General features: G+C 44.7%; 1 protein-coding gene and 1 long non-coding RNA gene across 5 annotated transcripts; one reads left to right on the top strand and one right to left on the bottom strand.

Annotated features, from left to right (window-relative positions):
- Positions 1–114: 114 nt before the first annotated feature.
- LOC125544731 (cilia- and flagella-associated protein 298-like) lies at positions 115–2,463 on the bottom strand. The gene is made up of 5 exons (XM_048708481.1): positions 2,183–2,463; positions 2,016–2,077; positions 916–1,045; positions 533–630; positions 115–451 (listed from the first exon to the last, which is right to left on the bottom strand). Exons 1-5 carry the CDS (start codon positions 2,370–2,372, stop codon positions 416–418), a joined length of 516 nt encoding a protein of 171 aa, XP_048564438.1. The 5' UTR covers positions 2,373–2,463; the 3' UTR covers positions 115–415.
- An 18,983-nt stretch (positions 2,464–21,446) lies between these two features.
- LOC125544710 lies at positions 21,447–25,176 on the top strand. 4 transcript variants are annotated; one of them, XR_007299635.1, is made up of 4 exons: positions 21,458–22,003; positions 23,041–23,076; positions 23,361–23,449; positions 23,576–25,176. It is a non-coding gene; the product is annotated as an uncharacterized LOC125544710 (long non-coding RNA). The 4 variants fall into 4 exon arrangements; XR_007299633.1 differs by having other exon boundaries at positions 21,447–22,950; positions 23,361–25,176; XR_007299636.1 differs by having other exon boundaries at positions 21,449–22,003; positions 22,731–23,076; positions 23,361–25,176.
- Positions 25,177–25,753: the final 577 nt, after the last annotated feature.

The following is a 25,753-nucleotide window of genomic DNA, read 5'->3' as shown; positions in this document are numbered from 1 at the left end:
TAGCAGGAAATGCAATTTTCTCTCTTAGCTAGTCTTATTGCACACACAGAGTTGAATCATGATCAAATGTATTACTCACTCACAGCTTGATGCCCAGAAATACCTTGAACATTGTACAATGAAACATTCAGTGATTATACTGTGATTGTTTTAACCTGTTGATACATGTTGTCCATTGGTACATGAAGCTGAAGATGGTGCCTGTTTGTTTTCTCACGAAAATGAAAAACAACTTACATGTGCCTAATTTGCATAAATGCATATACTACTCAAAAGAAAAATTCACTACTCCCTCTGTATCAAAATATAAGACGTTTTTCAATACTCTTTTTTGATACAAAGGGAGTATAAAAATACGTCTTGTATTTTGATACAGAGGGAGCACCAGGCAATATCAACGACCGACAGGACCACACTAAAGGCTCGTTGGGAGGCTTAGCCTGATGACAATCTGCATAGATTAATACAATGTTAATAAAAAAATCAATCACAAACTGAAGCAAATGTTATGGGCAATACAGTTGTGTGTTACCTTTGTTTTGTCATTAACACCAATATAGTCAGATAGCTTCTTATCCATAGCTAGCTCTTTTCCAGCCCACCAAAGTTGTATGCTGTCACGCTTTTCATCTGGATATTGTTTACAAGAACAAATTAAATACTAAGAAGAGGATATCCCGTGTTCCAGAGAAAATGGAGAAATGAATTTAAACTCTAAAGGAAACTTTGTCAAGTTTAATAAAGGTATACTGTATCTACATTACAGTTTTTAAGAGATTCAGAGAGCTCACTGAGACCAGGAAATATACAGAACAACCTATGTATTGTGGAATTCAGTCTTTCTCCAGGAATACTGTATCTACATTACAGTTTTCGCAAATTTGCATCTCTGGTATCTAAACTCATTCGCGTTACCTGATTTTGGATGTTGCGGACATAAGGCCTCCGAAGTGTCTGGTAGAGCATTAGCAGCTGTCTTTTCAATATTCTTGATATGTTCCCTTAGAGCACGAGGGGACACAAATTTGTTATGACGTACTTGTACCTGGAATAAGATTCAGATAGATCTCAACTCTTCAACCAAAACATTCCAGCAAGCACCATCGTGATATATCAACTCTTAAAGAATTTTGGTTGATTGATAATAAGGCAAGGGCTAATTTAGCTTTCATTTCCCAAACTGGAAACACTGACCAAGAACCAAACAAATTACATGGGCATGTTCAGAAACAATTATTACACGATGTAGCTGAGAGGGAAGTCAAACCAATGTACAAGACTTCTAAAACAAGAAAGTTTTGGCTACTAAATAAGCAAACGCAGAAACGCGCTAAGAAACTCTAGGCCAATCCAGCGGCCTTTATGTAGCAACTGTCGATGGTCTGTGACATAGCAGAAGCTAGCTTTTCATCATCTCCATTTTCTTGAATACTAAATAAAAGTTCTGAAATGATCGTTATTCAGACCCAAAAAATCAATGGTTTCGCTTGTTAATGTAACAAATGTCTGCAAGCCCTTGAAACTGCATGCCAAAGCGCCATAGACAGTAGCGGCACCGGTTCATTCACAAGTATACACACATGACACTTCCCATACACTAAGCTCCATTAAAACAAACCATGTTTCGGTGTCAACAAAAATTTTACAAAAAATAAAAGAATTCATTAATTCTTATTGGCTGGTGCAACCTCAGCTTATCATCCTTTTCAGTAAATTCAGTACAACGTACATGAATGATGCAGCAGCAGCATAAGTTAGTTCATCACACCAGTAGGCAGGGGTAGTACAAGTAACAAAATCACACATGTCCCCCCCCCCCCCCCTTCATGGAGCTCAGTTGTAAGCCTCATGCGCTCAATCAATTGTACTAGCTATCGACATCGATCCACACCTGAAGCTCTCAAAGGTACAGAGCTGGAACAAATCCAGGCATCTCCCACAAACAAATCGACAGAACTGGAACAAATCCAGGCATCTGAGTTGAGCAGCTACTGAAACGAGTCGAGAAACTTTACCTTGGAGGCGTAGGCTTCGGCCTCCGAAAGAGCCCTCTCCAGCTCGCCGCTCGGGCACCTCTCTGCAACCGCAACAAAAACATGAGCGCGTCAGTCCGAATTCGATCCGCTCATCCATGGCAGGCAGCGGCTAGCGCGACGCGGCGTCGGGAACTTTCATCACTCGCCTCGGAGGCGGCGGCAGAGGGAGAGGACGCGGGCCTGGAGGCCGGCGGTGCCCGCGAGCGCGGCCGCCACGTCCGCGACGGCGGCAGTGGCGGCGCACTCGTACAGGAACTCCATCTCCTCCTCTACCTCCGGCGGGGACGGGGATGGGGACGAGGAGGAGGTCGACGATTTCACGTGCAGCACCACCATGTCTCGCGCTCGGTTGCTCCGGCTGAAGGTTCTGGAAGCTTCCTCCGGCTGGGGGAGACGGGACGGCCCAGCGTACGTGGTCAATGTGTCCAAGCAGGGAAGCTAGCGGCCGTTTGATCATAATCACACGGTGGAGAATGAGACAATACACCATACATCAAGAAATTAGAGAAAAATTGAGTAAAAAACTAAGATTTTAGTGACCTACACCCATTGTCAAGACGTTGGCTCTGCCACTAGGTCTAAGAGCATCTTCAGCCGTTCGGCTCCCAGGACGCATAAAAACCGCCCTTGGGGCAAGCCGGCGATGCAATCGGCGCTGGGGCGGTTTCGCGACCAATCGTCGCCCCTAGGCGTCGAAATTGGTCCATTTTTCAGCCCCATTTCGGCGAATAAAGGATCCATATGGGCGACAATAGGCCCATATTTGACGTGGTTCGCCGTTGTTCGGCGTTCAATTATGCATATAAATTTTTTTATCACATATTTCATCACAAAAATATCAAATACTTCAACAAAATAATACAACAACAAATAGTTCAATACAAATTATATAGTTCAACAAATAAAAACTCATATTTCATCACACGCCGCGCCCGGCGTCACCCTTGAGCCTCCATAGATGCTCTATCAGATCTTGCTGCAGTTGATGATGCACCTGTGGGTCTCGGATCTCCTGACGCATACTGAGATAGGCAGTCTAGATTGCCGGTAGCTGGTGATCAACTTCGGCTAGAGGACCCTGCCTGTAGTATGGTTCAGTGTCAAACACTGGGTCTTCTTGCTCGCTCTCGATGATCATGTTGTGCAAGATGACACAGCAAGTCATAATCTCCCACATTTGATCTTTCGACCAGGTCTGAGCGGGGTACCGGACAACAGCAAATCGAGATTGGAGCACACCAAATACCCTCTCGACATCCTTCCTGCAAGCCTCCTGAACCTTCGCAAACCAGGCGTTCTTGCCTCCTGGCACAGGGTTTGAGATCGTCTTCACAAATGTCGACCATCTCGGATAGATGCCATCAGCTAGATAGTACCCTTTGTTGTAGTGTCGTCCATTGATCTCGAAGTTCATCAGAGGAGAATGACCTTCAACAAGCTTGGCAAAGACAGGAGAGCACTGCAGCACATTGATGTCATTGTGAGTTCCTGGCATACCAAAGAAGGAGTGCCAAATCCAGAGATCCTGTGTGGCCACCGCCTCAAGCACCACACTGCAACCGCCTTTGGCGCCTTTGTACATCCCCTGCCAAGCAAATGGACAATTCTTCCATTTCCAATGCATGCAGTCGATGCTTCCAAGCATCCCAGGAAATCCTCTTGCTGCATTCTGTGCTAGGATCCGAGCAGTGTCTTCCACATTGGGTGTTCTCAAGTATTGTGGTCCAAACACTGCCACCACTGCCCGACAGAACTTGTAGAAAAACTCTATGCTGGTGGACTTGGCCATGCGCCCATAGTCGTCGAGTGAATCACCAGGAGCTCCATATGCAAGCATCCTCATCACTATCGTGCACTTCTGGATGGAGGTGAATCCAAGAGCGCTGGTGCAATCCATCTTGCACTTGAAGTAGTTGTCGAACTCCCGGATGGAATTCACAATCCTGAGGAAGAGCTTTCGGCTCATCCGATAACGGCGCCGAAATGTTTTCTCGCCGTGAAGTGGAGCATCGGCGAAGTAGTCGGAGTAGAGCATGCAGTAGCCTTCGAGACGATGCCGGTTCTTTGCTTTCACCCGCCCAGGCGCCAAGCCACCTCGCCGCGGCTTTTCATTGCTCGCCAGCAGCTGGGCGAGGGCGGCGAGCACCATGAGATGCTCTTCTTCCTGGACGTCGGCCTCGGCTTCCTCCTCCAGCAGCACGGCGAGCGCTTCCTCGTCGTTCGAGTCCATCGCCGAGGCAGGCAAATCGCCAAACACCTTGCGCTCGGTGGGCGTGTACCCGCCGCTAAACCGCGCCTCCGCGGCCGGAAACACCCAGCTGCTGTTGGAGGGGCTGCCGCGGCGAAGCGCTGCTATTTTTCCGGCGGGGAATGGCTATCTAGCGGTGTAGGGCGGCGGGCGGCGCCGGGATATAGCTACTGGTGGCCGAGAGCGCGGGGGGTGGGAGGCGAGTCAGGGAAGAAAACCTTGACTTTTCCCCTGACGGTGTGGGCCAGCCACGCTCTTCCCTTGCGCCAGAGCCCCCAACTGCTCCCCAGTGCGTCGGGTTCGGCCTGTGACCGCCGGGCGGAAAAAAGGGCCGAACCGGCGATTTTCGGCATCCTAGGGGCACGACTGGGGCATTTTTTCCGCGCCGGCGCCTAAAAAGTGGCCTGGGGAGGCCTGTTGGGGGCGCGGCTGGAGACGCTCTAACTTGCCCGAGTGTGGCGCGAAGATTGATGTCACATTGGGTTTTTTTTGCAGAAAAGGAGAATTTTATCTTCTTCTATTGTTATTATAGTCCCTGGTCATTGTCATGTCTGTGCTACTCCCTCCGTTCCATATTAGTTGTCTCTGAAATGGATGTATCTAGATGTATTTCAGTGCTAGATACATCCGTTTGAGCGACAACTAATATGGGACAGAGGGAGTAGACCGGTGCATGAATGGCAGCCTCATCGGTCTTACTGTTAGAGATACGACGGGCAAATCAAACGACAAAGAATTAGTGAATTACTGAAAGCAGCTTAATATGACCCCAATCCATGTTAACAATAGCAAGCCTTGCAAGTTTCCTTGTCAATCATATGTGTATCACTGCCTCACCATCAATTAACAAGAAATTTCAATGATGACATAGCACTACGGAGAAGAAAAACTTGAGGATGAGCATGGGAGGGAAAGGAGGCGAGGACCCCAGCACCGAGTTGCTGGCACCGCCGAGCTACTGCTAGATCTAGAAAGGGAAGGAGGCAGGGAACACACCATTGGTTTGCCGTACGCGAGTTGCACAACGCGGGGCTGGAGCTTGGCAATGGATCTGAACCGCAATCGCAGTGGCCATCGGCAAGCAAGAGGGACTCGAAGGGGGCTGTAACTCCATTAGGTTTGGGAAATTTCGGGAATGTGCACACACTGCGGAGGAAGAAGAAGGAAATTGGCTAGAAATATAACTAGAAGGGAGGGTCCTTTTGCACATAAGCGTGTAGTTATGCGTATCTCCATAAAGATTTGTGCCATCCAATTCCAATCGGATGGCTTACATTGAATTTTTCTATTCTTTCACCATAGGCCGTTTTTCTATCATAGTCGCTCCCATTTGAGGTGGTTGCTGCAAAAATTCTGTTATATAATTAACTGTTGCTAGGGGGTTTTCATAAAAATACATTAAGTGGCTTGAGATCCCTCAACCAGAATTTGTGTCATCCCCATCGTATGGCTTGATGATTACCGCATCTCCTCTGAAGTGCCATGGTCCCTCTTGCATGACCCTCTCCCAATCCCCCAAGCAAGAAAATTGGATGGTGTACAAGTTATCCTCCAGCGGCTTGAAGTTTGCCGTTTGCGCGAGATCCCACGCTGCTCTCATGTTGCGAAAGAACCAATACTGGCTGTAAGTTTTCTTCGAGTGAATCCTAGCGATAGCCAGCCATCGGGCCGCCTCCGCGGGGGGGGGGGGGGGGGGGGGGGGGGGGGGGGGGGGCTGGTCTTCGTCGAAAACTACATCATCCAGATCTTCCTCCTTCAATCCCAATTCCTCCATCATCCTCCTCACATCCTCTGTCTCCGATGAGCCAGCCGCCGATGTGTTTTTGGCTGCGCTCGAAGACATCTTCCAGAATCCTAACCCGAACAATGAGAATCAGTCGGCCCTTGTTTGCGAGAACCCAAGAAAAACCCGGTCCCCCCACCCGAGCGATCCCCCAAGAGGAGAGCCCCTCGATCGATCGCACCTTGCGGTGGCGGGAGGATGAGGTAGGGAAACCAACGGTCTCGACGGCGGCAGATCGCCCCGGGAGGAACAAAACCCTAACGAGAGGGAAAGTTACTAGTAAATAAATGGGTTGGCAGTGCTCCGTTAGTCCAGAATCTCTGCCTTCATGGCCCATTTCGTGACTGACTTGTGAGCCGGTCCTATATAGCCTTACGGCGTCATGTTGCTTGGTAGTCAGATGTGGGCCATGGGCCATGCAGAAATTAATAATACGCCAACTATACCTAGGCCTATACGTCCCTTTTTGAGGATCTCGCTGCGTGTGGATGGGGCAGATAACGAGCACACATGTGCTCGGGAGCATAATAGCACTTTCGTTTAACTGCTCTCTTCTTTGTCTCCTGTGCAAAGCCTAAGACTTCAGAATCCGCGTTAGGCAGCCGACCGACTAGGGGTTTTTCATAAAAATACATGAAGTGGCTTGAGCGACTCCAGGTTGTTTTTTCTATTCTTTCATCAGAGGCCCTTTTTCTGTCCTAGTCGCAATAAGCACATGAATGCAAAACAAGAAAGAAACGTTAACCACACAGAGAACACATACAAGTTTGGCTTAAAACAAATTCTTTCATGGTTGATTCTCAAGCAACTTTAATTTAAAAAAACTGCACTTTGAGGATGGCTAAAATAGTTTTGGTGGGGAGATTACTTATCAAGACAATATAATTAACGAATCACTGAAAGCAGCTTAATACACTAGTGCAGAACCAGGCTTTAGCGCCGGTTCGTAAGGGTCTTTAGTGCCGGTTCCACAACCGGCACTAAAGAGCGGGGACTAAAGGTCCCCTCCCTTTAGTACCGGTTCATCACGAACCGGCTGACGGTGTCCTGGACTAGGGGGTACTCAACACGTCGTCTCCCGATCTGTTAGATTGGGCCGAGCACCCCCATGGCCGTATACTCATGGGCCAGTTTGGCCAGCTTCCGCATACATGGAAGATTCTACAAGACTTGGTGATCAAGACAAGGACTCCTCCCCACCGGCGTATTCGGCTAGGACTCTTGTTATCCTAGGCCTCTGGTGCATTATATAAACCGAGACCAGGCTAGTCGATAGAACATATACAACAATCATACCATAGGCTAGCTTCTAGGGTTTAGCCCCTCCGATCTCGTGGTAGATCAACTCTTGTAATAACCATATCATCAAGAATAAATCAAGCAGGACGTAGGGTTTTACCTCCATCAAGAGGGCCCGAACCTGGGTAAAACATCGTGTCCCCTGCCTCCTGTTACCATCCGTCTTAGACGCACAGTTCGGGACCCCCTACCCGAGATCCGCCGGTTTTGACACCGACATTGGTGCTTTCATTGAGAGTTCCGCTGTGTGATCGGCAAAAGGATCGATGGCTCGTCTGCAGATTAACTGCGACGTCGACATCTTCGTCACCGGCTCGACTGGTCACCTTGGCTTGACCAAGGACTGTGCCCTGCCTCCGATCTTCATGTTCAGATGAGGGCCTTCGTCAACATCAACTCCGATCTCTATCAAGATCATGGAGGAATCATCCATGGGGCTTGGGGGCTCAACATCAACATTGCCCTCGGGTGACCGTGCTGTTTTTCTGAACAGCGAACTTGTATCCGCTGCCACCACCTCTTAGAGCATCACCTTGACGATCCCTTTGGTGGAATTATGCGGAATTGAGTATACAACAACCATGCAAAATTTCGTCGAGTTCCGATGGAGGAATCTCCGACAATCTACGATATACCAGAGCCCTCTCAAATCTGGACGGGAATCTAGACGAGTTTAGAGCGTGATCTCCAGAGCCCAGCTCGGAGGTCCTTTGGAAGATCCAACCGTTCATCTACTGCGTAATTCCCATATCTACGACCCCTCCAAATTTCAGCTCGGCCCGACAGTTCAAACTCCGGGAACCTTCCGATGAGTGGACCGATTTTCGGATCTATTTTCTGCGCGAATACGGATCCGACCCGAATTCATGTTTCTTTATGAACGTGATATTGGACAACCTTTTTAGAGGAGCTCTCTTCTAGGGTATTGCGCGTCGTTTTTAAACACGTGCCCGTAAAATTTTAAGCCTCCCCTGAGGTCATCTTCATCATCATGCTGGTGTCAAACCAGTCCGGCAATATTGCTCCAAGGCTGCCGACCTGCGCTAGATGAAGGAAATATGCCCTAGAGGCAATAATAAAATTATTATTTATTTTCTTATATCATGATAAATGTTTATTATTCATGCTAGAATTGTATTAACCGGAAACATAATACATGTGTGAATACATAGACAAACAGAGTGTCACTAGTATGCCTCTACTTGACTAGCTCGTTAATCGAAGATGGTTATGTTTCCTAACCATGAACAAAAGAGTTGTTATTTGATTAACGGGATCACATCATTGGAAGAATGATGTGATTGACATGACCCATTCCATTAGCTTAGCACCTGATCGTTTAGTATGTTGCTATTGCTTTCTTCATGACTTATACATGTTCCTATAACTATGAGATTATGCAACTCCCGTTTGCCGGAGGTACACTTTGTGTGCTGCCAAACATCACAACGTAAATGGGTGATTACAAAGGAGCTCTACAGGTGTCTCCGAAGGTACATGTTGGGTTGGCGTATTTCGAGATTATGATTTGTCACTCCGATTGTCGGAGAGGTATCTCTGGGCCCTCTCGGTAATGCACATCACATAAGCCTTGCAAGCATTGCAACTAATAAGTTAGTTGCGAGATGATGTATTACGAAACGAGTAAAAGAGACTTGCCGGTAACGAGATTGAACTAGGTATTGAGATACCGACGATCGAATCTCGGGCAAGTAACATACCGATGACAAGGGGAACAACGTATGTTGTTATGCGGTCTGACCGATAAAGATCTTCGTAGAATATGTGGGAGCCAATATGAGCATCCAGGTTCCGCTATTGGTTATTGACCGGAGACGTGTCTCGGTCATGTCTACATTGTTCTCGAACCCGTAGGGTCCGCACGCTTAAGGTTTCGATGATAGTTATATTATGAGTTTATGAGTTTTGATGTACCGAAGTTAGTTCGGAGTCCCGGATGTGATCACGGACATGACGAAGAGTCTCAAAATAGTCGAGACATAAAGATTGATATATTGGACGGCTATATTCGAACACCGGAAGTGTTCCGGGTAATTTCGGAGAAAACCGGAGTGCCGGAGGGTTACCGGAACCCCCCCGGGAGAAGTAATGGGCCTTATGGGCCCTAGTGGAGAGAGAGAGGGGCGGCCAGGGTGGGCCGCGCGCCCCCTCCCCCTCTGGTCTGAATTGGACTAGGAGAGGGGGGCGGCGCCCCCCTTTCCTTCTTCCTTTCCCCCTCCTAGTAGGAGTAGGAAAGAGGGGAGTCCTACTCCTACTAGGAGGAGGACTCCTCCTCCTTGGCGCGCCCTAGGGCCGGCCGGCCTCCTCCCCTTGCTCCTTTATATACCCGGGCAGGGGGCACCCCTAGACACACAAGTTGATCCACGTGATTGTTTTCTTAGCCGTGTGCGGTGCCCCCTTCCACCATACTCCTCGATAATATTGTAGCGGTGCTTAGGCGAAGCCCTGCGACGATAGAACATCAAGATCGTCACCACGCCGTCGTGCTGACGGAACTCTTCCCCGACACTTTGCTGGATTGGAGTCCAGGGATCGTCATCGAGCTGAACGTGTGCTAAAACTCGGAGGTGCCGTAGTTTCGGTGCTTGATCGGTCGGGCCGAGAAGACGTACGACTACATCAACCACGTTGTCATAACGCTTCCGCTGTCGGTCTACGAGGGTACGTAGATCACACTCTCCCCTATCGTTGCTATGCATCACCATGATCTTGCGTGTGTGTAGGAATTTTTTTGAAATTACTACGTTCCCCAACACTAGACACGTCGTCACTTTGTTGAGCCAAGCTCAACTTCTTCGGATCATCATCTCAGCAAGCCAAACAAGAGTTCGGCATCGCGAAGGATAAAACATCACCAACATCGCCGTCCCACGGATTACACGGAGCGGGCACACCGGCATCGCCGCACGGTCACTTCATCAAGTCGGCATTAACCACGTCACGACCTACATCGGCAGGGCCGCACTGTTGCTTCTTCAAGCCGGTGTCCATCACGCTGAACTACTTCAACACCTCGGCTGACATGGTAGCTACAACAACTCCTCACCGGCCTGCTCCGTCACCTCAGCTAGACCGGGGACTTGGCTATTTCTTCATCAACATACTCCGGTGACTTCGGCGTCACCAGCCGACCAGTTTCGTCACGTTAGCTGGACCGAGGGCTTCGCCTCGGCAAGCCAACCTTTGCCAGCATCACCAGGCCATCGCTTTACCGCCCATCAGGCAATGGGTGTGCGGATCGATTCCCGATTTTGGGAGTCTCTTTTCTTCGGAATGCTAAAACAAATAAACCAGGTGCTATTAATCCTAACAATTTTTGCTTGTTGGGTTTATTTTTCTTAAGGAATTATTACTCTGGTTTGTTCCATCATCTGTACACAGGTCTATCAAATGGCGGTCACATTAAAAACGGTCGCGTGGTGGTTCGGTCAGTTTCCGTACATAGTTCGGCGAACGCCGCATCCGGAGCCGGACCGCCCTGCAAATTCAGGCTTGGCCACGCCTTCACCGCGTCACGGCGACGCCCTGCGTCGACATGACTTCGGCGCCAGGCCACATCTCTTTCAATAAATTAGTTTTGCGAAAAGCAATTATCCTTTTTGGACCGCACTATTTTATGTGTGTAGGTGATCGACTTCGACTGCGTCACGTGGTCTCTTCGGCAAGCCGACGTCGTCGTCCCAATCGGCGTAAATCGGCTCGCGTGATCACTTTGTTGGTCGTGTTGCCATACCGACGTGTTCGGTTGCCTCGGGGACTTCGCATCGCCGAGAGAGCTCTACCTCATCGAGTGTTCGGCGCACAGGCCATATTTCTTCTATTACTCACTTTGCATAAATTATTGATTATGCAACAATTTTTTTATTATTCCTATTATCTCCGGCTTGCACTATTTTCTGTGCACAGGTAGATAATCCGGGCAGCGCTGTCACCGCGGCGTATCGATGTACCACGTCACCTCGGCTGACCGGGGGCTTCGTCATCACTTCATTAACACACGCTGGGGGCTTCGGCGTCACACTGCCGGCCTGCTCCGTCGCTGCGGTCGAACTGGGGTTCTCACCTCGCCCATCGACTATGCTGCGTCACCACTTCATCAAGCCGAGTTCTTTACTCGGACATCTCGGGACCGGCTTGGGGGCTGGGATCTCGTCCCGCCACCAACTCGGCCTGCGTCATCAACATCGAGCACATTAACCAGCTAAGTCGCTTTCATGCCCAAAACTTTTAGTTTTAAATTTTGCTCGATTCGACCAAGCATTATACTTTTCGGCACAAAGTTGTTTGTGACAAAGTTCCTTGTCAAAACTTTGTTTGTGACTCGCATATTCAAATACCCCGTTTATTTGGGGGCTCCCTTGATGGAGCTTTTCCTCTTGCATATGATTATACTTGTACGGCTTCGTTCCTTGTTCGTGTATTATGCCACAATATGCACCATATTGACCTAAGCGATTTGCAAGCTGGGTTGCCTGGCTCCTGTGCTTACCCCTACGTTCCCGATTGTTCGGCTAGGGAGTAAAGGGAGCACCTCTGCGATTGTCACGACTGGGTCCTCCGAGTTCTGACCTCAGACTGGGTGAAGCCGAAAGCTAGCGCTCTTATTGCTTTCAATCATGGTCGGCACACAACGAAACTCATGAGTACAAAAAATCTATTGCACAAGTCTCATAATAATAATGAGCACCGAAGAAAGGTATCGGTGGGGGGGTACTATTTTCTTCGAAGATGCTTCTTACACTTCGTCTATAATATAGCATAAGTTCCCTGAGCGCGCTTTGTCTGTTATAGCCTTATGGCCCGGTTGCCTGGTTATCGGAAACACTGTCGATATTCTCGACAGGTGGAGTACATAAAAATTTTCGATCCTTGACCGAAGAGGGAGAAGCCGACGGTCGGTTAAGACGCGTTTAAAGTTCGGGTGAACAAAGATATGATATTAGTACTTCGGTACATACAATCATTATACATAAAATTCTTTTACCCAAGTCACTTGGGGGCTCTTAAATTTATATGAGCCGTTTAATAATAAGTGTTCTTCTTCTTAGTTGTTGCAAAGTTTTTATTACTATTATTATTCATCACTCCTTTTTTCGATACGAGTGTGTGGTCACTAGTCGGGGAGCCTAATTTCTCTCTCAAAGCCGCTAGAGTTTAGTTTGCTAAACTGGCCTAATGAGAAGTACTCCGCCTTCGGGATAGGAGGTTGAAGCCGTAGGCTGGCTCGCTTGAAGTCTTGAGATAGGATGTGTCATGTTAAAGCACGACAGAAGCACTCTTTTTTTCTAAGACCAATTTTCGGATTGGCACCGAACACTTGATCTTGTTCGGACGTCATGTTTTTACTGACGTTTTTTGGTTTTCCAAGCTTTTGGCACTTTTAAACTATTTGTGTGTTTTCAGCATAAGTCTTGCAGTGCAACGCCGGACACCTTTAGAGATTCGGCAAAAACATTCTCAGATATTGCTATATATGCATCGGTTTCGAATTGTGTCTTCGGTCGATAGTTGGGTTGCCCGGCTCCTGCGCTTGCCTCCTACGTTCCGCTTTGTTCGGCTAGATATGCAAAGGGAGAACCACTGCGATTGTGCTTCCAGCTCACATGGTTAAGCACCTCAGTGGAGAAAGCCAAAAACTGACTGTCACAATAAGCGTAAACTGGTCAGCGATCCGATGACTGTGTTATATGATGGGCCATTCATAACATTGGCCGAAGTGTTTACGTCTTGACCTCGACTGTCGCCGAACACTACCGGGGGCTAGTAACTGGCCTCCCAAACTAAATCCTCAATATTTTGCTCTTACATTAGAGCCGAGGTTTCATGATCATGCTTAGCATGACAACCCAAAGAAAGAACCCGCTAGCGGGACTATTTTCTTTGGAAGACATTTCTTATGTTAAACAGTAATATAACATATCTCTCTGCGTACCTTTGTTTATAAAACCGTATGGCCAGTTTGCCTTGTTTGTCGTAAATCTTTGCCCTCATAAAGGCTTTATAAAGTAGGAAAAACACTCCTCGGCTACTGGCCGAGGAGGTTGAAGCCGATGGTCGGTCAACAAAGTTTTGTACAATGCGGATCCGAGCATTAATGACATAAAGTACTTGGATACATAGAGTCATTACACATAATTTGTGATTTTACTATGGATATCGATCCTTAATTCGGCCACCCATGCCCGCATTAAGGCTCGGGGGCTACTGGGCTTCAGGCTTATTATTTACAAATATTAAAGGGGCACATCGATCCCCTGATCTGGTGTTGCCACCCGACCAGTGTCTCGGGGGCTATTGCATTGCTTGTCCAATGCAGAAAATTTTATGTGCAATATAGTTTCCGAGGAGATTTTGATCCTCAGGTTGGTCGGCCGCACCCAACCTGAGTCTCGAGGACTGAGCACGCCGCTTTTAGTGTCCCGAAGTATTCCGCCGAGCTAGGACTTGATCCTCAGGCTGATTTTGCAAATCAACCTGAGTCTCAGCGGTTATTGGGATCAGCGGTCTTACGTCATCCTTCAGGTGCATCTCGGGTTTTAGACCGATACACACCTTGAGGGCTACTGGCTATATATCTCGGCAGAGAATAAATTGCACCAATAAAAAATATTGACAAAAAACGGCCCACGGTCGGGGTGGTGCACCACCTCGGAAGCAGTCCGGCATAAAGCTCGAGCACTAGCGGCTAGCTCCATAGAGGGCATTTCCAGCATTAAGCTCGGCTAAACTCCTTCAACTTTTTTTGGACCAAGATGATCTATGACATCTTGGATATCGTCCGACGTTGGAGCTTGGACATAGTCCGGCGTTGGAGTTCGGATACATTTCGGCGTTGGAGTTCGGAAGCAGTCCGACATTGGTGCTCGACTGCAAAAGATACCTCGAATGCAGTCCGGCGTTGGAGCTCGGACGCAAGAGGACACTGCCTCCCGGGAACAACTTCAAACCCGAGGTGTGGCATAAAAATAACAAGGCATTGATAAAGGCCGGAAACTTAAAGGGGCTCCTCGGATACCCGACGTGTAAACTCGTCGAATGCATTTCGGCGATCCTCAAGATCGAAGATGAGAAGATTTGTTGAACCAGTTTTCAAGACCGACAACCGAAGATGAAGAATAGTTCGGAAGAATCGAGGAGCGTCCCTAACTTGAAGACCGGTTCAGGGGGCTACTGACGGTGTCCTGGACTAGGGGGTACTCAACACGTCGTCTCCCGATCTGTTAGATTGGGCCGAGGACCCCCTTGACCGTATACTCATGGGCCAGTTTGGACAGCTGCCGCATACATGGAAGATTCCACAAGACTTGGTGATCAAGACAAGGACTCCTCTCCACCGGCGTATTCGGTTAGGACTCTTGTTATCCTAGGCCTCTGGTGCATTATATAAACCGAGGCCAGGCTAGTCGATAGAACATATACAACAATCATACCATAGGCTAGCTTCTAGGGTTTAGCCTCTCCGATCTCGTGGTAGATCAACTCTTGTAATACCCATATCATCAAGAATAAATCAAGCAGGACGTAGAGTTTTACCTCCATCAAGAGGTCCTGAACCTGGGTAAAACATCGTGTCCCCTGCCTCCTGTTACCATCCGCCTTAGATGCACAGTTCGGGACCCACTACCCGAGATCCGCCAGTTTTGACACCGACACCGGCACTAAAGTGCCACCACGTGGCACGAGCCAGGCCCGGGTGCGCGTAGGACATTAGTACCAGTAGGTAACACCAACCGGTACTAAATGGTTGGGGTGTTTTGGTTTTATTTTTTATTTTTACTTTAATTTTATGTTTTCAATTTAATTTAGCGATTGTTTTACATTATAATGAGTTGTTAAATCATTAGGTGAAAGTACCGCATATTAGTTTCGACTGGATGCATGTGGATCCTAGCTAAGTGATCAAGTATATGCCATATCCATATTATACTTGATCACCTAATTAAATGATCGAGGTAATATGGATATGGCATATACTTGATCACTTAGCTAGGATCCATCCAGTTGAAACTAATCTGCGGTTTCTTTACTAAATGATATAATAACTCATAATAACTCATCATCATCATCATCATATTAATATAAAAACTCTTGCATCATATATATCATCACCAACAACGATATATACTAGCTAGCTAAAAATCATCATAGTCATCTCATTACCACTATTTAATCATCATATAGTCATTACCGCTATCTAATCACCACCAACACTAACTTAAAGAAGAAACATTCACTTGTACCAAAAGCAAAGATATCATCGAGTTCAACATTGTAATGATATTATAAGCGTTCATAACACCACAAAAGCAAATCACTCTTTGAGATTAAGTACAGGACGAAGAACACGGACATGAGAGGACAAGTACTAAGAGCATGAACTAGCTAATCACTCATGCTGCTCTCTCTCAGGTAAAATAGCATAGAACATGTATAGCTTTCCTGATTCATCATATTGGAGCATGTAGATGAACCTATCTCCTAAACGTGGGTTGCGCTTCTGATTGCTGCCCCCTAGTACTTCTCTGCGATCGTTCACAATTTTGCTCCAGTCTTTTACTATTAAGCATTCCTCGCTATTAGAAATCATGAATGCACTAAAGTGCATTGTAGGATATCTTGGCTGTAAGCTAACAATATTCATGGTACCTTTAGTCTCGATCCAATCAGGCACAACATTCATCGGGAGTCCCTGTTGAAAAACATCGTATAGTAACATACTTAGCAACGAAGTTTAGCTTAAAAAAATAATGTATGCAAAAGATGCACCGAGGAGAAATAGTAAAAATCTTACCATCTTTCCTAAATATATGTGACCGTAGTTCAGTACGAACACTATTGGTCGCACGTTTTGAGTACTAATATTTCTAAGTGCAGAAAAAAATTGTCTTGACAACATCAAGATCCTCAAGCCATGAAACATAATGGCTTGTCTCCTCGTAGTTTAGTTCAGCCCCGGGACAGTGGACGGTCCAGTCTACCAAGCGCCAGACATGTTTGCTTGATTGGAAATAAGCTGTCAATAAAAATTACTTGTCAACTATTTTTGAATAAACAATATCGAAGACATAAATATGGTTGATAAACTCACATAATGGTAGAACTGGAGGCGTCTGCACATCGACCCAGATGTCTCTATTACCTTCAATATCATCTTCCGGATGAATATCAAAGGTGATAACCATATCAGGCTCAAATGCATAAGCCTTGCATAGTGCTTGCCAAGTTTTGCATTCAAAATAGGTGTATGTGTCGCCTTGTATAATTTGACGTTGAAGATATAACCATGCTCGGTCTTCAAGTAACTTTTTTTACCTCCATAGTTTTGTTAGGACTGAAACCTATCTTATCCAAGACAAAAATTCTTGCATGGCAGGGGATACGCTAGTAGAATAGTGAAAAATTAAAATTAAAAGTTGAAGCAAATGAAGCATATATAAGTCATGCTTAATTACGAAAAAAGACTTGTCGTTGTGACTTACCGTATCCACTTCGAAGGTCTCATCCAGTTTGATGCTGAAGCGCCTATTATCAACAAGGAAATTTCTGTCGCATAGGCCGCGCTGGTCTTCACAGTATTCGCACTTAATGAAATCTTTTTCGTCGTCAGATGACATTTCCTATGTTCATATAGGTGAAACATTAAACACTTACTAGTTCTATTAATTGAACTAATTCAACAACTTCTATTACTCCCTCCGTCTCAGTTTACAAGTCTTGTGCGTATATCTAGGTTGCTAATTTTATCACCCTAACATAAACTATATAACACAAAAATTATACCGTTTGAAAATAGAACATCTGAAGTTTATATTGGTATATTTTTTTATAATATATGACTTATATTAGGTTGGTCAAATTAATGACCTAGGGGTACGCGCACGCCCTGTAAACTGAGAGAGAGGGAGTAGTTTAACTAGTTCTATTAATTTATCTAATTAAACTAATCATTTAATAAAAATAAACTTGTTCTATTAATTTTCGTACTAAAATAAAGTAGCTAGTTCTATATAGTAATATTTTAATTAGACCATCAAATCTCAGATATCCAAATTTTCTTACTAAAAATAAACTAGTTCTATTAATTCAACTAATTCAACTAAGAATTTACTAAAAATAAACTAGTTCTATTAATTTTCTTACTAAAATATATAAAGTAGCTATATATAGTAATATTTTAATTAGATCATCAAATCTCATATACCTAAATTTTCTTACTAAAAATAAACTAGTTCTACTAATTCAACTAGTTCAACTAAGCATTTACTAAAAATAAACTAGTTATATTAATTCAACTAGTTCAAATAATCTCATATACCTAAATTTTCTTACTAAAAATAAACTTATTCTATTAATTTTCATACTAAAAATAAACTAGTTATATTAATTTAACTAGTTCAAATATCATATATATATACCTAATTAATATCTAGCTAATTCATCTAAAATTGACATTAATATTTAACATCTTTTCCATATAATTCATCTAACATTAACATTCTAACATTCTTATCTACGTAATTCATCTAACATTAATCTAAACAACAGAAAACAAAAAATAAGTAAAAAAATTGTGTGTGTGCGTGTGTGTGTGTATGTGTGTGTGTGCGAGCAGGAGGCGGCGGCGTACGGGCGGCGGCGCGAGACGGCGATGCGACGGGGACGGCGCGACGACGGGCGGCGGGCCGGGGGCGACAGCGCGATCGAGATGACGACGTAGTACGGGGCGGCGACGGGGGCGGCGGTGGTGACGGCGTACGACGGGCGGCGGTGACGGCGACGACGGGCGGTGGGGGCGACGGCGCACGGCGGGGGCGGCGGGGCCGGCGAGGGTGGCGCGTGATGGGCGACGTCGCGGCGGCGATGTCGCGCGAAGAAGTTGGAGAAGAAGTGGGTCAATGAAACTGATTTTTTCGTAAGTGCCATATATATAGGAGGGGCCTTTAGTACCGGTTGGAGCCACCAATCGGTACTAAAGGCCAATTTTCGCCAGGTCAAGCGGCGAGAAACGGCCCCCTTTAGTACTGGTTCGTGGCTTGAACCGGTACTAAAGGCCCACGCATTAGTACCGGTTGGAGCCACCAACTGGTGCTAATGGTTGTGCGCTGCAATTGGCGGTGCACAATGTTTAGTCCCATCTCGCCGAGCGCAGGGCAACCGCACTGATTTATAAACCCAGCCGCTGTTGCTCCTTCGAACTTCTCTATAGAGCAGGCTTCTGGGCCTAACTTCGGCGCGCTGCCCTATGAGCCCGCTGGCCCTTCCGGGCCTGTATTTGCAAACCCTAGGTCTGGCAGGCCCACTGGGCAGCGCCCCAACAATTTTTTATATAGTTTTTTTCTTTTCTGCATTATTTATTTTCTTCCATTTATTTTTGAGTAAATTTTTTATATAGTTTTTGTCTTTTCTATTTTAATTATTTTCTTCTATTTATTTCTGAATAGTTTATTTGCTGTATTTAGTTTCTTTGTGAATATAACAATTTTTTATATAGTTTTTTTTCTTTTCTGCATTATTTATTTTCTTCTATTTATTTATGAGTAAATTTTTTATATACTTTTTGTCTTTTATTTTTTTATTTATTTTCTTCTATTTATTTCTGAGTAGTTTTTTTGTTGTATTTAATTTCTTTGTGAATATAACAATTTTTTATATAATTTTTTTCTTTTCTGCATTATTTATTTTCTTCTATTTATTTTTGAGTAAATTTTTTATATAGTTTTTGTCTTTTCTGTTTTATTTATTTTTGAGTAGGTTTTTTTGCTGTATTTAGTTTCTTTGTGAATATAACAATTTTTTATATAGTTTTTTTTATCTTTTCTGCATTATTTATTTTCTTCTATTTATTTTTGAGTAAATTTTTTATATAGTTTTTTGTCTTTTCGCACATGCTATACGGGTGAAATGATGATACCATGCCAAGTTTCAACATTTTCAGAGTTCATTTTATAGTGAGTTTTAATTTCACGGTCATTTAGCTCTCTAAACAAATCGGTAAATGACTGAAAAACAGCAAATGGTGTCAGAACATGTTGGAAATTGATGACGTCACTTTCAATGCTGCATACTGAACACAAAAAGTACGGAGTTCAAATAAGTTATTAAAAATAAAAAAGAGGTGCAATGCTGGTTAATTAGCTTCAAGCCTTTCGGAATAGTGTAGACTGCATTGCACATAGTTCCGTGCAATCTATGCCATTCCGAAAGGCTTGAAGCTAAGCAACGTGCAGGTGAGCATTGCGCCTCTCCTTCATCGTCTCTGCACTCACGGCTTATAAACCGCTCATACTGCCTCTCTCTTAGCGAGGTGGGACTAAAAATCAGCTTACTAATAAACTCTAGTACCGGTTCATGCCATGAACCGGTACTAAAGGTGTTCGTGGGTGCCCCAGCCTGACACAGCCTCATTAGTACCGGTTCGTGGCATGAACCGGTACTAAAGGTTGCCCACGAACCGGCACTAGTGATGTCCACCTGCCTAGCTGTTGGAACCGGCACTAATGGACACATTAGTGCCGTCTTAAATTCAAACCGGCACTAATGTGCTTCACATTTGACCCTTTTTCTACTAGTGATATGACCCCGTCCATGTGAACAACAACAAGCCTTGCGAGTTTCCTTGTCAATCGTTGGTGTATCACTGCCTCGCCATCAATTAACAAGAAATTTCAATGAGGACATAGCACTGCAAAAAAGAAAAACTTGAGGATGAGCATGGGAGGGAAAAGGAGGCAAGGACCCCAGCACCGAATTGCCGGCGCCGCCGAGCTACTGCTAGATCTAGAAAGGGGAGGAGGCAGGGAACACACCACTGGTTTGCCGTACGCGAGTCGCACAACGCGGGGCCGAAGCCTGGCAACGGATCTGAACCGCCATCTCAGAGGCCATCGGCAATCTTCAAAAAAAGTGGCCATCGGCAATCAAGAGGGCCTCGAAGGGGGCAGTAACTCCATTAGGTTTGGGGAATTTCGGGGCTGTGCACACGCTGCGGAGGAAGAAGAAGGATATTGGCTATAAAATAACTAGAGGGGAGGGTCCTTTTTGCACAAAAGCGTGTAGTTATGCATACGACTCTCTCAATAAAGATTTAGTTATGCATACGACTCTCTCAATAAAGATTTGTGCCATCCAATTCCAATCTGATGGCTCATATTGAATTTTTCCATTCTTTCATTATAGGCCGTTTTTCTATCCTAGTTGCTTTCGTTTGAGGTGGTTGCTCCAAAAGTTCTGTTATATAAGTGACCGTTGGTAAGAGTTCATAAAAATACATTAAGTGCCTTGAGATCCCTCGACCAGAATCTAAGCCATCCACCTCTGATCCAATGGCTCGGGGCTGTTTTTTCTATTCTTTCACCAGAGGACTTTTTTCTATCCTAGTCGCTCCCTGTTGTATTTCGTCTCGGAGGTGAAAGAACATGATATGGTAAAAAAGTAGATAAAATGAGAAGACCATGTGCATCTACATGCTGATCGACGCGAATACACAAAAAGTGATGAAAAGAGGACCGGTCTATATTAGCTTCTATACATGCTGATCGACCCGAATTAGAAACTGACGGATGGATTCAGTAAGAATAAATCTGTCGGACTGGATCAAATCATCAGCAAACCTAGCGTGTCCCTCTACCCCCACCGTCGTCGTACCACTCCGACACGAGGATCACGAAGATGGCGCCAAACCAGCACCCGAAGAAGAGGGCCAGCAGCGACACAGCGATCAACGAAGACGTACATGAGCGCGACGGAGGCGAAACCCATCAGGGAAGTCAACATACGCCTACTACACTCGTTGGGCTCCGCCTCCCCAACGTCGGGGTTCTCGACGTCGACCATAGCTGCAGATATCGCCGCCTCGTTGATGATATTCCTGTATCTATATCTATACTATTATTAAAAGAGTAAAATGAGTTTTCCTAAAGACACATCACAAACTGTACACGGGATTATCTGAGACGTTTGATCAATCTAAATAAAACACATTTAACCGTCCATATTAGATCAAAGGTCTTCCACGTAAATAAACGATCCAGATTAAATGTTCTGCCGGAGCAGACTGCCCCGCCCCACGCATCCCTTCGTCCTCAATTAAGAGGATTATTATCCCGTAATTTTCTCTCTGCCCAGTGCCCACAAAGCTTTGCCGCTCCTCCTCTGCTATCCTAATCCCGTAATTTTCTCACAGATGCGAGCGCGGATAGCTGCCGCCGCCCACCGCTCCTCTACTTCCCATGGGCCCGAGCAAACGTAGCCAACCACCCGAGGCAACGGAGCGGCGAGTGGCGGAGGAAGGGAGAGAAAGACGGGGGAATGGGGTGATGGCGTCGGCAGTGGCGGGGGTGGAGACGATGCGGGCGGCGCACATCCCAATCAGGCATGAGTAGTCCCGGCGCAAGGCATCCTGGAAGGACCCCGAGGGCGGGTCATTTCCGCCACTACGCGTGCCGATTCTGCCCCGCGTCTTGGCGAGCTCCACGACCAGATCCTCGCCGTCTGCGCCTCCTTCGCCGACCTTGCCGCGCAGCACTCCGCGGACTCCACCAAAGGGCCGACCATGCAATAGCAGATTCAGGATTGGTTGGCGATGGTTAAGATCAACCCGTGTGGTCAGCAGTATTGGTACGACTCCTTTCCTTTGGGTGGTTAATTCCATGGCCACGTTGTTAACCAGTAGAAAGATACATTCGAAAAAATGAACTGGATAGAAATATGTTCTTGTGGAAGTCACGGGCATGAAAGTTTTGTTTCACTCATTCTCTTATATTTGTAGGCCTATTTATGAATCAATTTATACTGTAGGCCTAGATCCATCTTACTTCATAACAAATATTATTGATTGGTCGGTGGGATATGATTTTGTGAAATTACTTCCATACGAACAGTGAGAAATATCTTAATTCTCGCTTATACTGCTCTCGACTCCCATTGGATTGCAGTATATATCATTTTTGTTATATTACACGAACCCCTTTTATTTGTTAAAGTTGGGTAAATCCATTGTTAGAGTCCTCATACGCCACTATATATTGTATTGAATTAGTTCGATGGAAATGATAATGTGATATTACAACTCATATTTGGGAAAAGGCGAGCGAGTGTGGCATGATGTATATCTCAGAGTTAACACGATTTGCTGATTAACCAAGTCATGATTTTTTAGTTTTATTCCACCACCGAAACAATAACATATCTGCCTACACTTGGTGCTTCAGTTACCCGATTTAAGTTGTAGTTATTTTAAGATGTTATTTAGGTGGGTGTACCATGTACCATATACAATATTTTTCAGCTAGGTTGGTAGTTGGTCTTTCTGTCCTGTGAGCTTATTGATTCATCTGATTAACAGATGTTGGGTGGTGTTTTTTGGTCAGACAAGGTGGAGTTCATGCTTGTAATTGTATACTGTATGGTTCTGTTCATATGTTTTGCTCTAATAGATTGATGAAAATACATGTCAAGCTATTTTATCACAAGATTCCTACATCGATAATTCAAATGGACCTAACATATTGGGAACCTTTTCATGGACTATCCTCATAATGGATGTCAAATTCTTGCATTCAGAGGTAGCACCTGAACTTAGGGATCCATTTTCCTGTATTACCAATGTATTTACTTGTATAATATTGTATTAACCTAATATACCTTCAAAACAGGCTACTGAGACCATGGGCAAGAAGGAATCAACATTGGTAAGACACTAGCTATTTTTGGCATTCATATAACCTGTAGATAGAGCACATATGCTCCTGAAATGATACTACATGCCTCTCCAAGGTCCAATAATTCCAAGGATGACTACAACTGCGAAGCCAACATTATTATCTAAATTACTACATTAGTTACAATGAACAGGACAGTCTGCAAGCTACAACTTTGATAATTAATATTTTTCTCCTTTATAACATTTTTTTCTGAACAAAATTGACCATTCTTTTCTCAAGGGCAAAACTAACATAAATTAATTATTTTTTAGGTACCAATGCTGAAATATTTTTTGCAAGTCTCAAGCATGGTTTCTTTCTGATTGTGAGGATGAATTTTACAAAGAGGATGTTTGAGAAGGTAATCACATAACTATACATGTTTTCTAAGCATCTAAGAGGATTACGTGTTCAGTTTCGTGCTGCAATTTTAGAGCTTGATTCTAGAAGTAAGGGTGCCCTCCTTTGATATACCTGGTTTGTGAAGAGGTGATCGTGTGGCTGAAGAATGATGTTAATGGTTGGAAGTGTTCCAACCAGGAAGCATTCGGGTTGTGCCTGCGTTGGACACAGTGTTTTTTACGGTGAGACCATTCATGTGGAACTTTTCGGGGAGCAGAGTAAGAGCGAGCAAAACTATGGGTTGAATTTGTTGTGCTAAAGGGACCGACATAATGCATTGTTGAGTTCTGAATTCATCAAGTTTGTGTCAGCTGTGCTGGAAGGTCAGTGTGCAGAATTTGTGAAGTGTTATATACACAAACCAGTACATTCTTCTTTCGGAAGGAGCTGTTTGCTTTGCTGGTGCTAAGGCACTTTGGAATAGCTGGGTGCCATTGAACTGCAATTCATTTGCTTGGCTTCGCAACATCGAGTATGGACATCGGATCGTCGGGTCAGAAGAGAGCTGCAGGTACATATTTGGCCATGTTTTCTCTGAGCAGGAAGAGGACATTGCGACCTCATCCCGCTTCAGTGCGTATATACTCGACAGGTATGGTATCGATGTCTTCGATCGACTCATCTTGATGTTGTCCCTGCCCCTTCTGTCATCGATAATATTCCGGATTGGTGGGGAGGTCTCGCCAGTTCATTTCCAAAGCTAAATAATGTGGTTTTGATTCTCTTGTGATGCTTGTGTGCTATAGCCTATGAAAGCAACACAATGCTAGGGCGTTCAACAATGCTCAGCTTCAAGTCAACGAGGCAACACTCTGTGTTCTCATTCTTTGTGACCTAATTGCGTGAGGGAATAGGATGGCTGGATTATGTGAGTAGTCATTGTGATATGTGTTGGTGGTGGAGCGTGGATGTCGTCCCCCTTTGGGGTGCTCTTGTAACTTGTGTTCTCTTCTACAAAATTATGGTACAAATTTGCATACTCTCCATAAAAATATACACAAACCAAAGAGAAATTATATCACTGCCCTTACACAATTTATTGCAGGTAGGTGGAACGAACTTCTTAAATCATTCCTGCATATAAGCAATTCACTATATTCTATTCATTTCACTTGATACACCATTTCATAATTTATGTTCAATTTTTTTAGTTCAAGAAATTGTTTGGATGAACTACGCTATGGAAAATGTGGTATTTTTTACTATTCAAGTATAATTAGTTTTTTTATGTTTATAGAGAGACGTCCATGATTACTAGGTATTGGTACACATGCTGACATCACTTCCAGGGTTCAGTTTAGCAAGAAGACCAATTACACCTACAATGTCCATTCCTGCAGCACCTTGGCTTGGCAAACAAGAAGACTCAATGCAGCCAGCTGCTGAGTAGGAGATGACTATTGACCTCTCGACAACCAAGACAAAGAGACGCACAACAAGCCAAGAACAGGAAGATGAAGTAAGTGCTAAGCTTATTTTGTGTGTGAGTTGGTATATCGTTTCCATCATTCTAGATTTGTTGTAAGAGTATGGAGTTGAATACGATGAATGATGTGCTCACCGGACAAGCACACGTTTTGTCTATATACCATGACTAGGTTTTCAAAATAGATTGAGACACCCCCTACTTTTCTTTAGAGACGAAGTTGTATGCCATTTATGCCAGTAGTAGATATATTTATCAAAGTTAAAGAGACCAATCTTAAAAAAAACATCCTGTTTTTTGCGAATTTTTCTTAAGCATAGAGTTTCTCCGTCCCATAATATAAGAATGTTTTTAACACTAGATTAGTGTGAAAAATGCGAAAATGCTCTTTAGAGCTCGGGCTCCATGGAGCCCGAGTTTGACTTGATCAAAATTCAAATTTTCACGTTTCAAAAAATTTTGAAAAAAAATACACACATACTTAGAGACATAAAGCATATGTGTGTAAATTTTCTGGACGAAACACTTTAAAATGAGTGCTACACAAAAAGAACAAATCTGAGCCTTTTTAGTAGATGCACTATTCATTCTCAAAGTATGAATTTGTCTTTTTTGCACAGATCGCATTTTAGGGTATTTCATCCTCAAATTTTACATACATACTCATAACATCCTTGTTTACTTGTATGATTTTTTTTAGATTTTTTTGAAACTGAAAAGTGTGAATTTTGAATTTTTCAAAAAATCCGGCCTCCATGGAGGCCGAGCTCCAAAACGCCCTACTCTGAAAAATGCTCTTATATTATGGGATGAAGGGAGTAGTAGACAAAAGATATG

Source organism: Triticum urartu, chromosome 1, assembly GCF_003073215.2.
Source record: "Triticum urartu cultivar G1812 chromosome 1, Tu2.1, whole genome shotgun sequence".
Lineage (NCBI taxonomy): Eukaryota > Viridiplantae > Streptophyta > Magnoliopsida > Poales > Poaceae > Triticum > Triticum urartu.
This window is presented reverse-complemented; position numbering and strand designations above follow the sequence as displayed.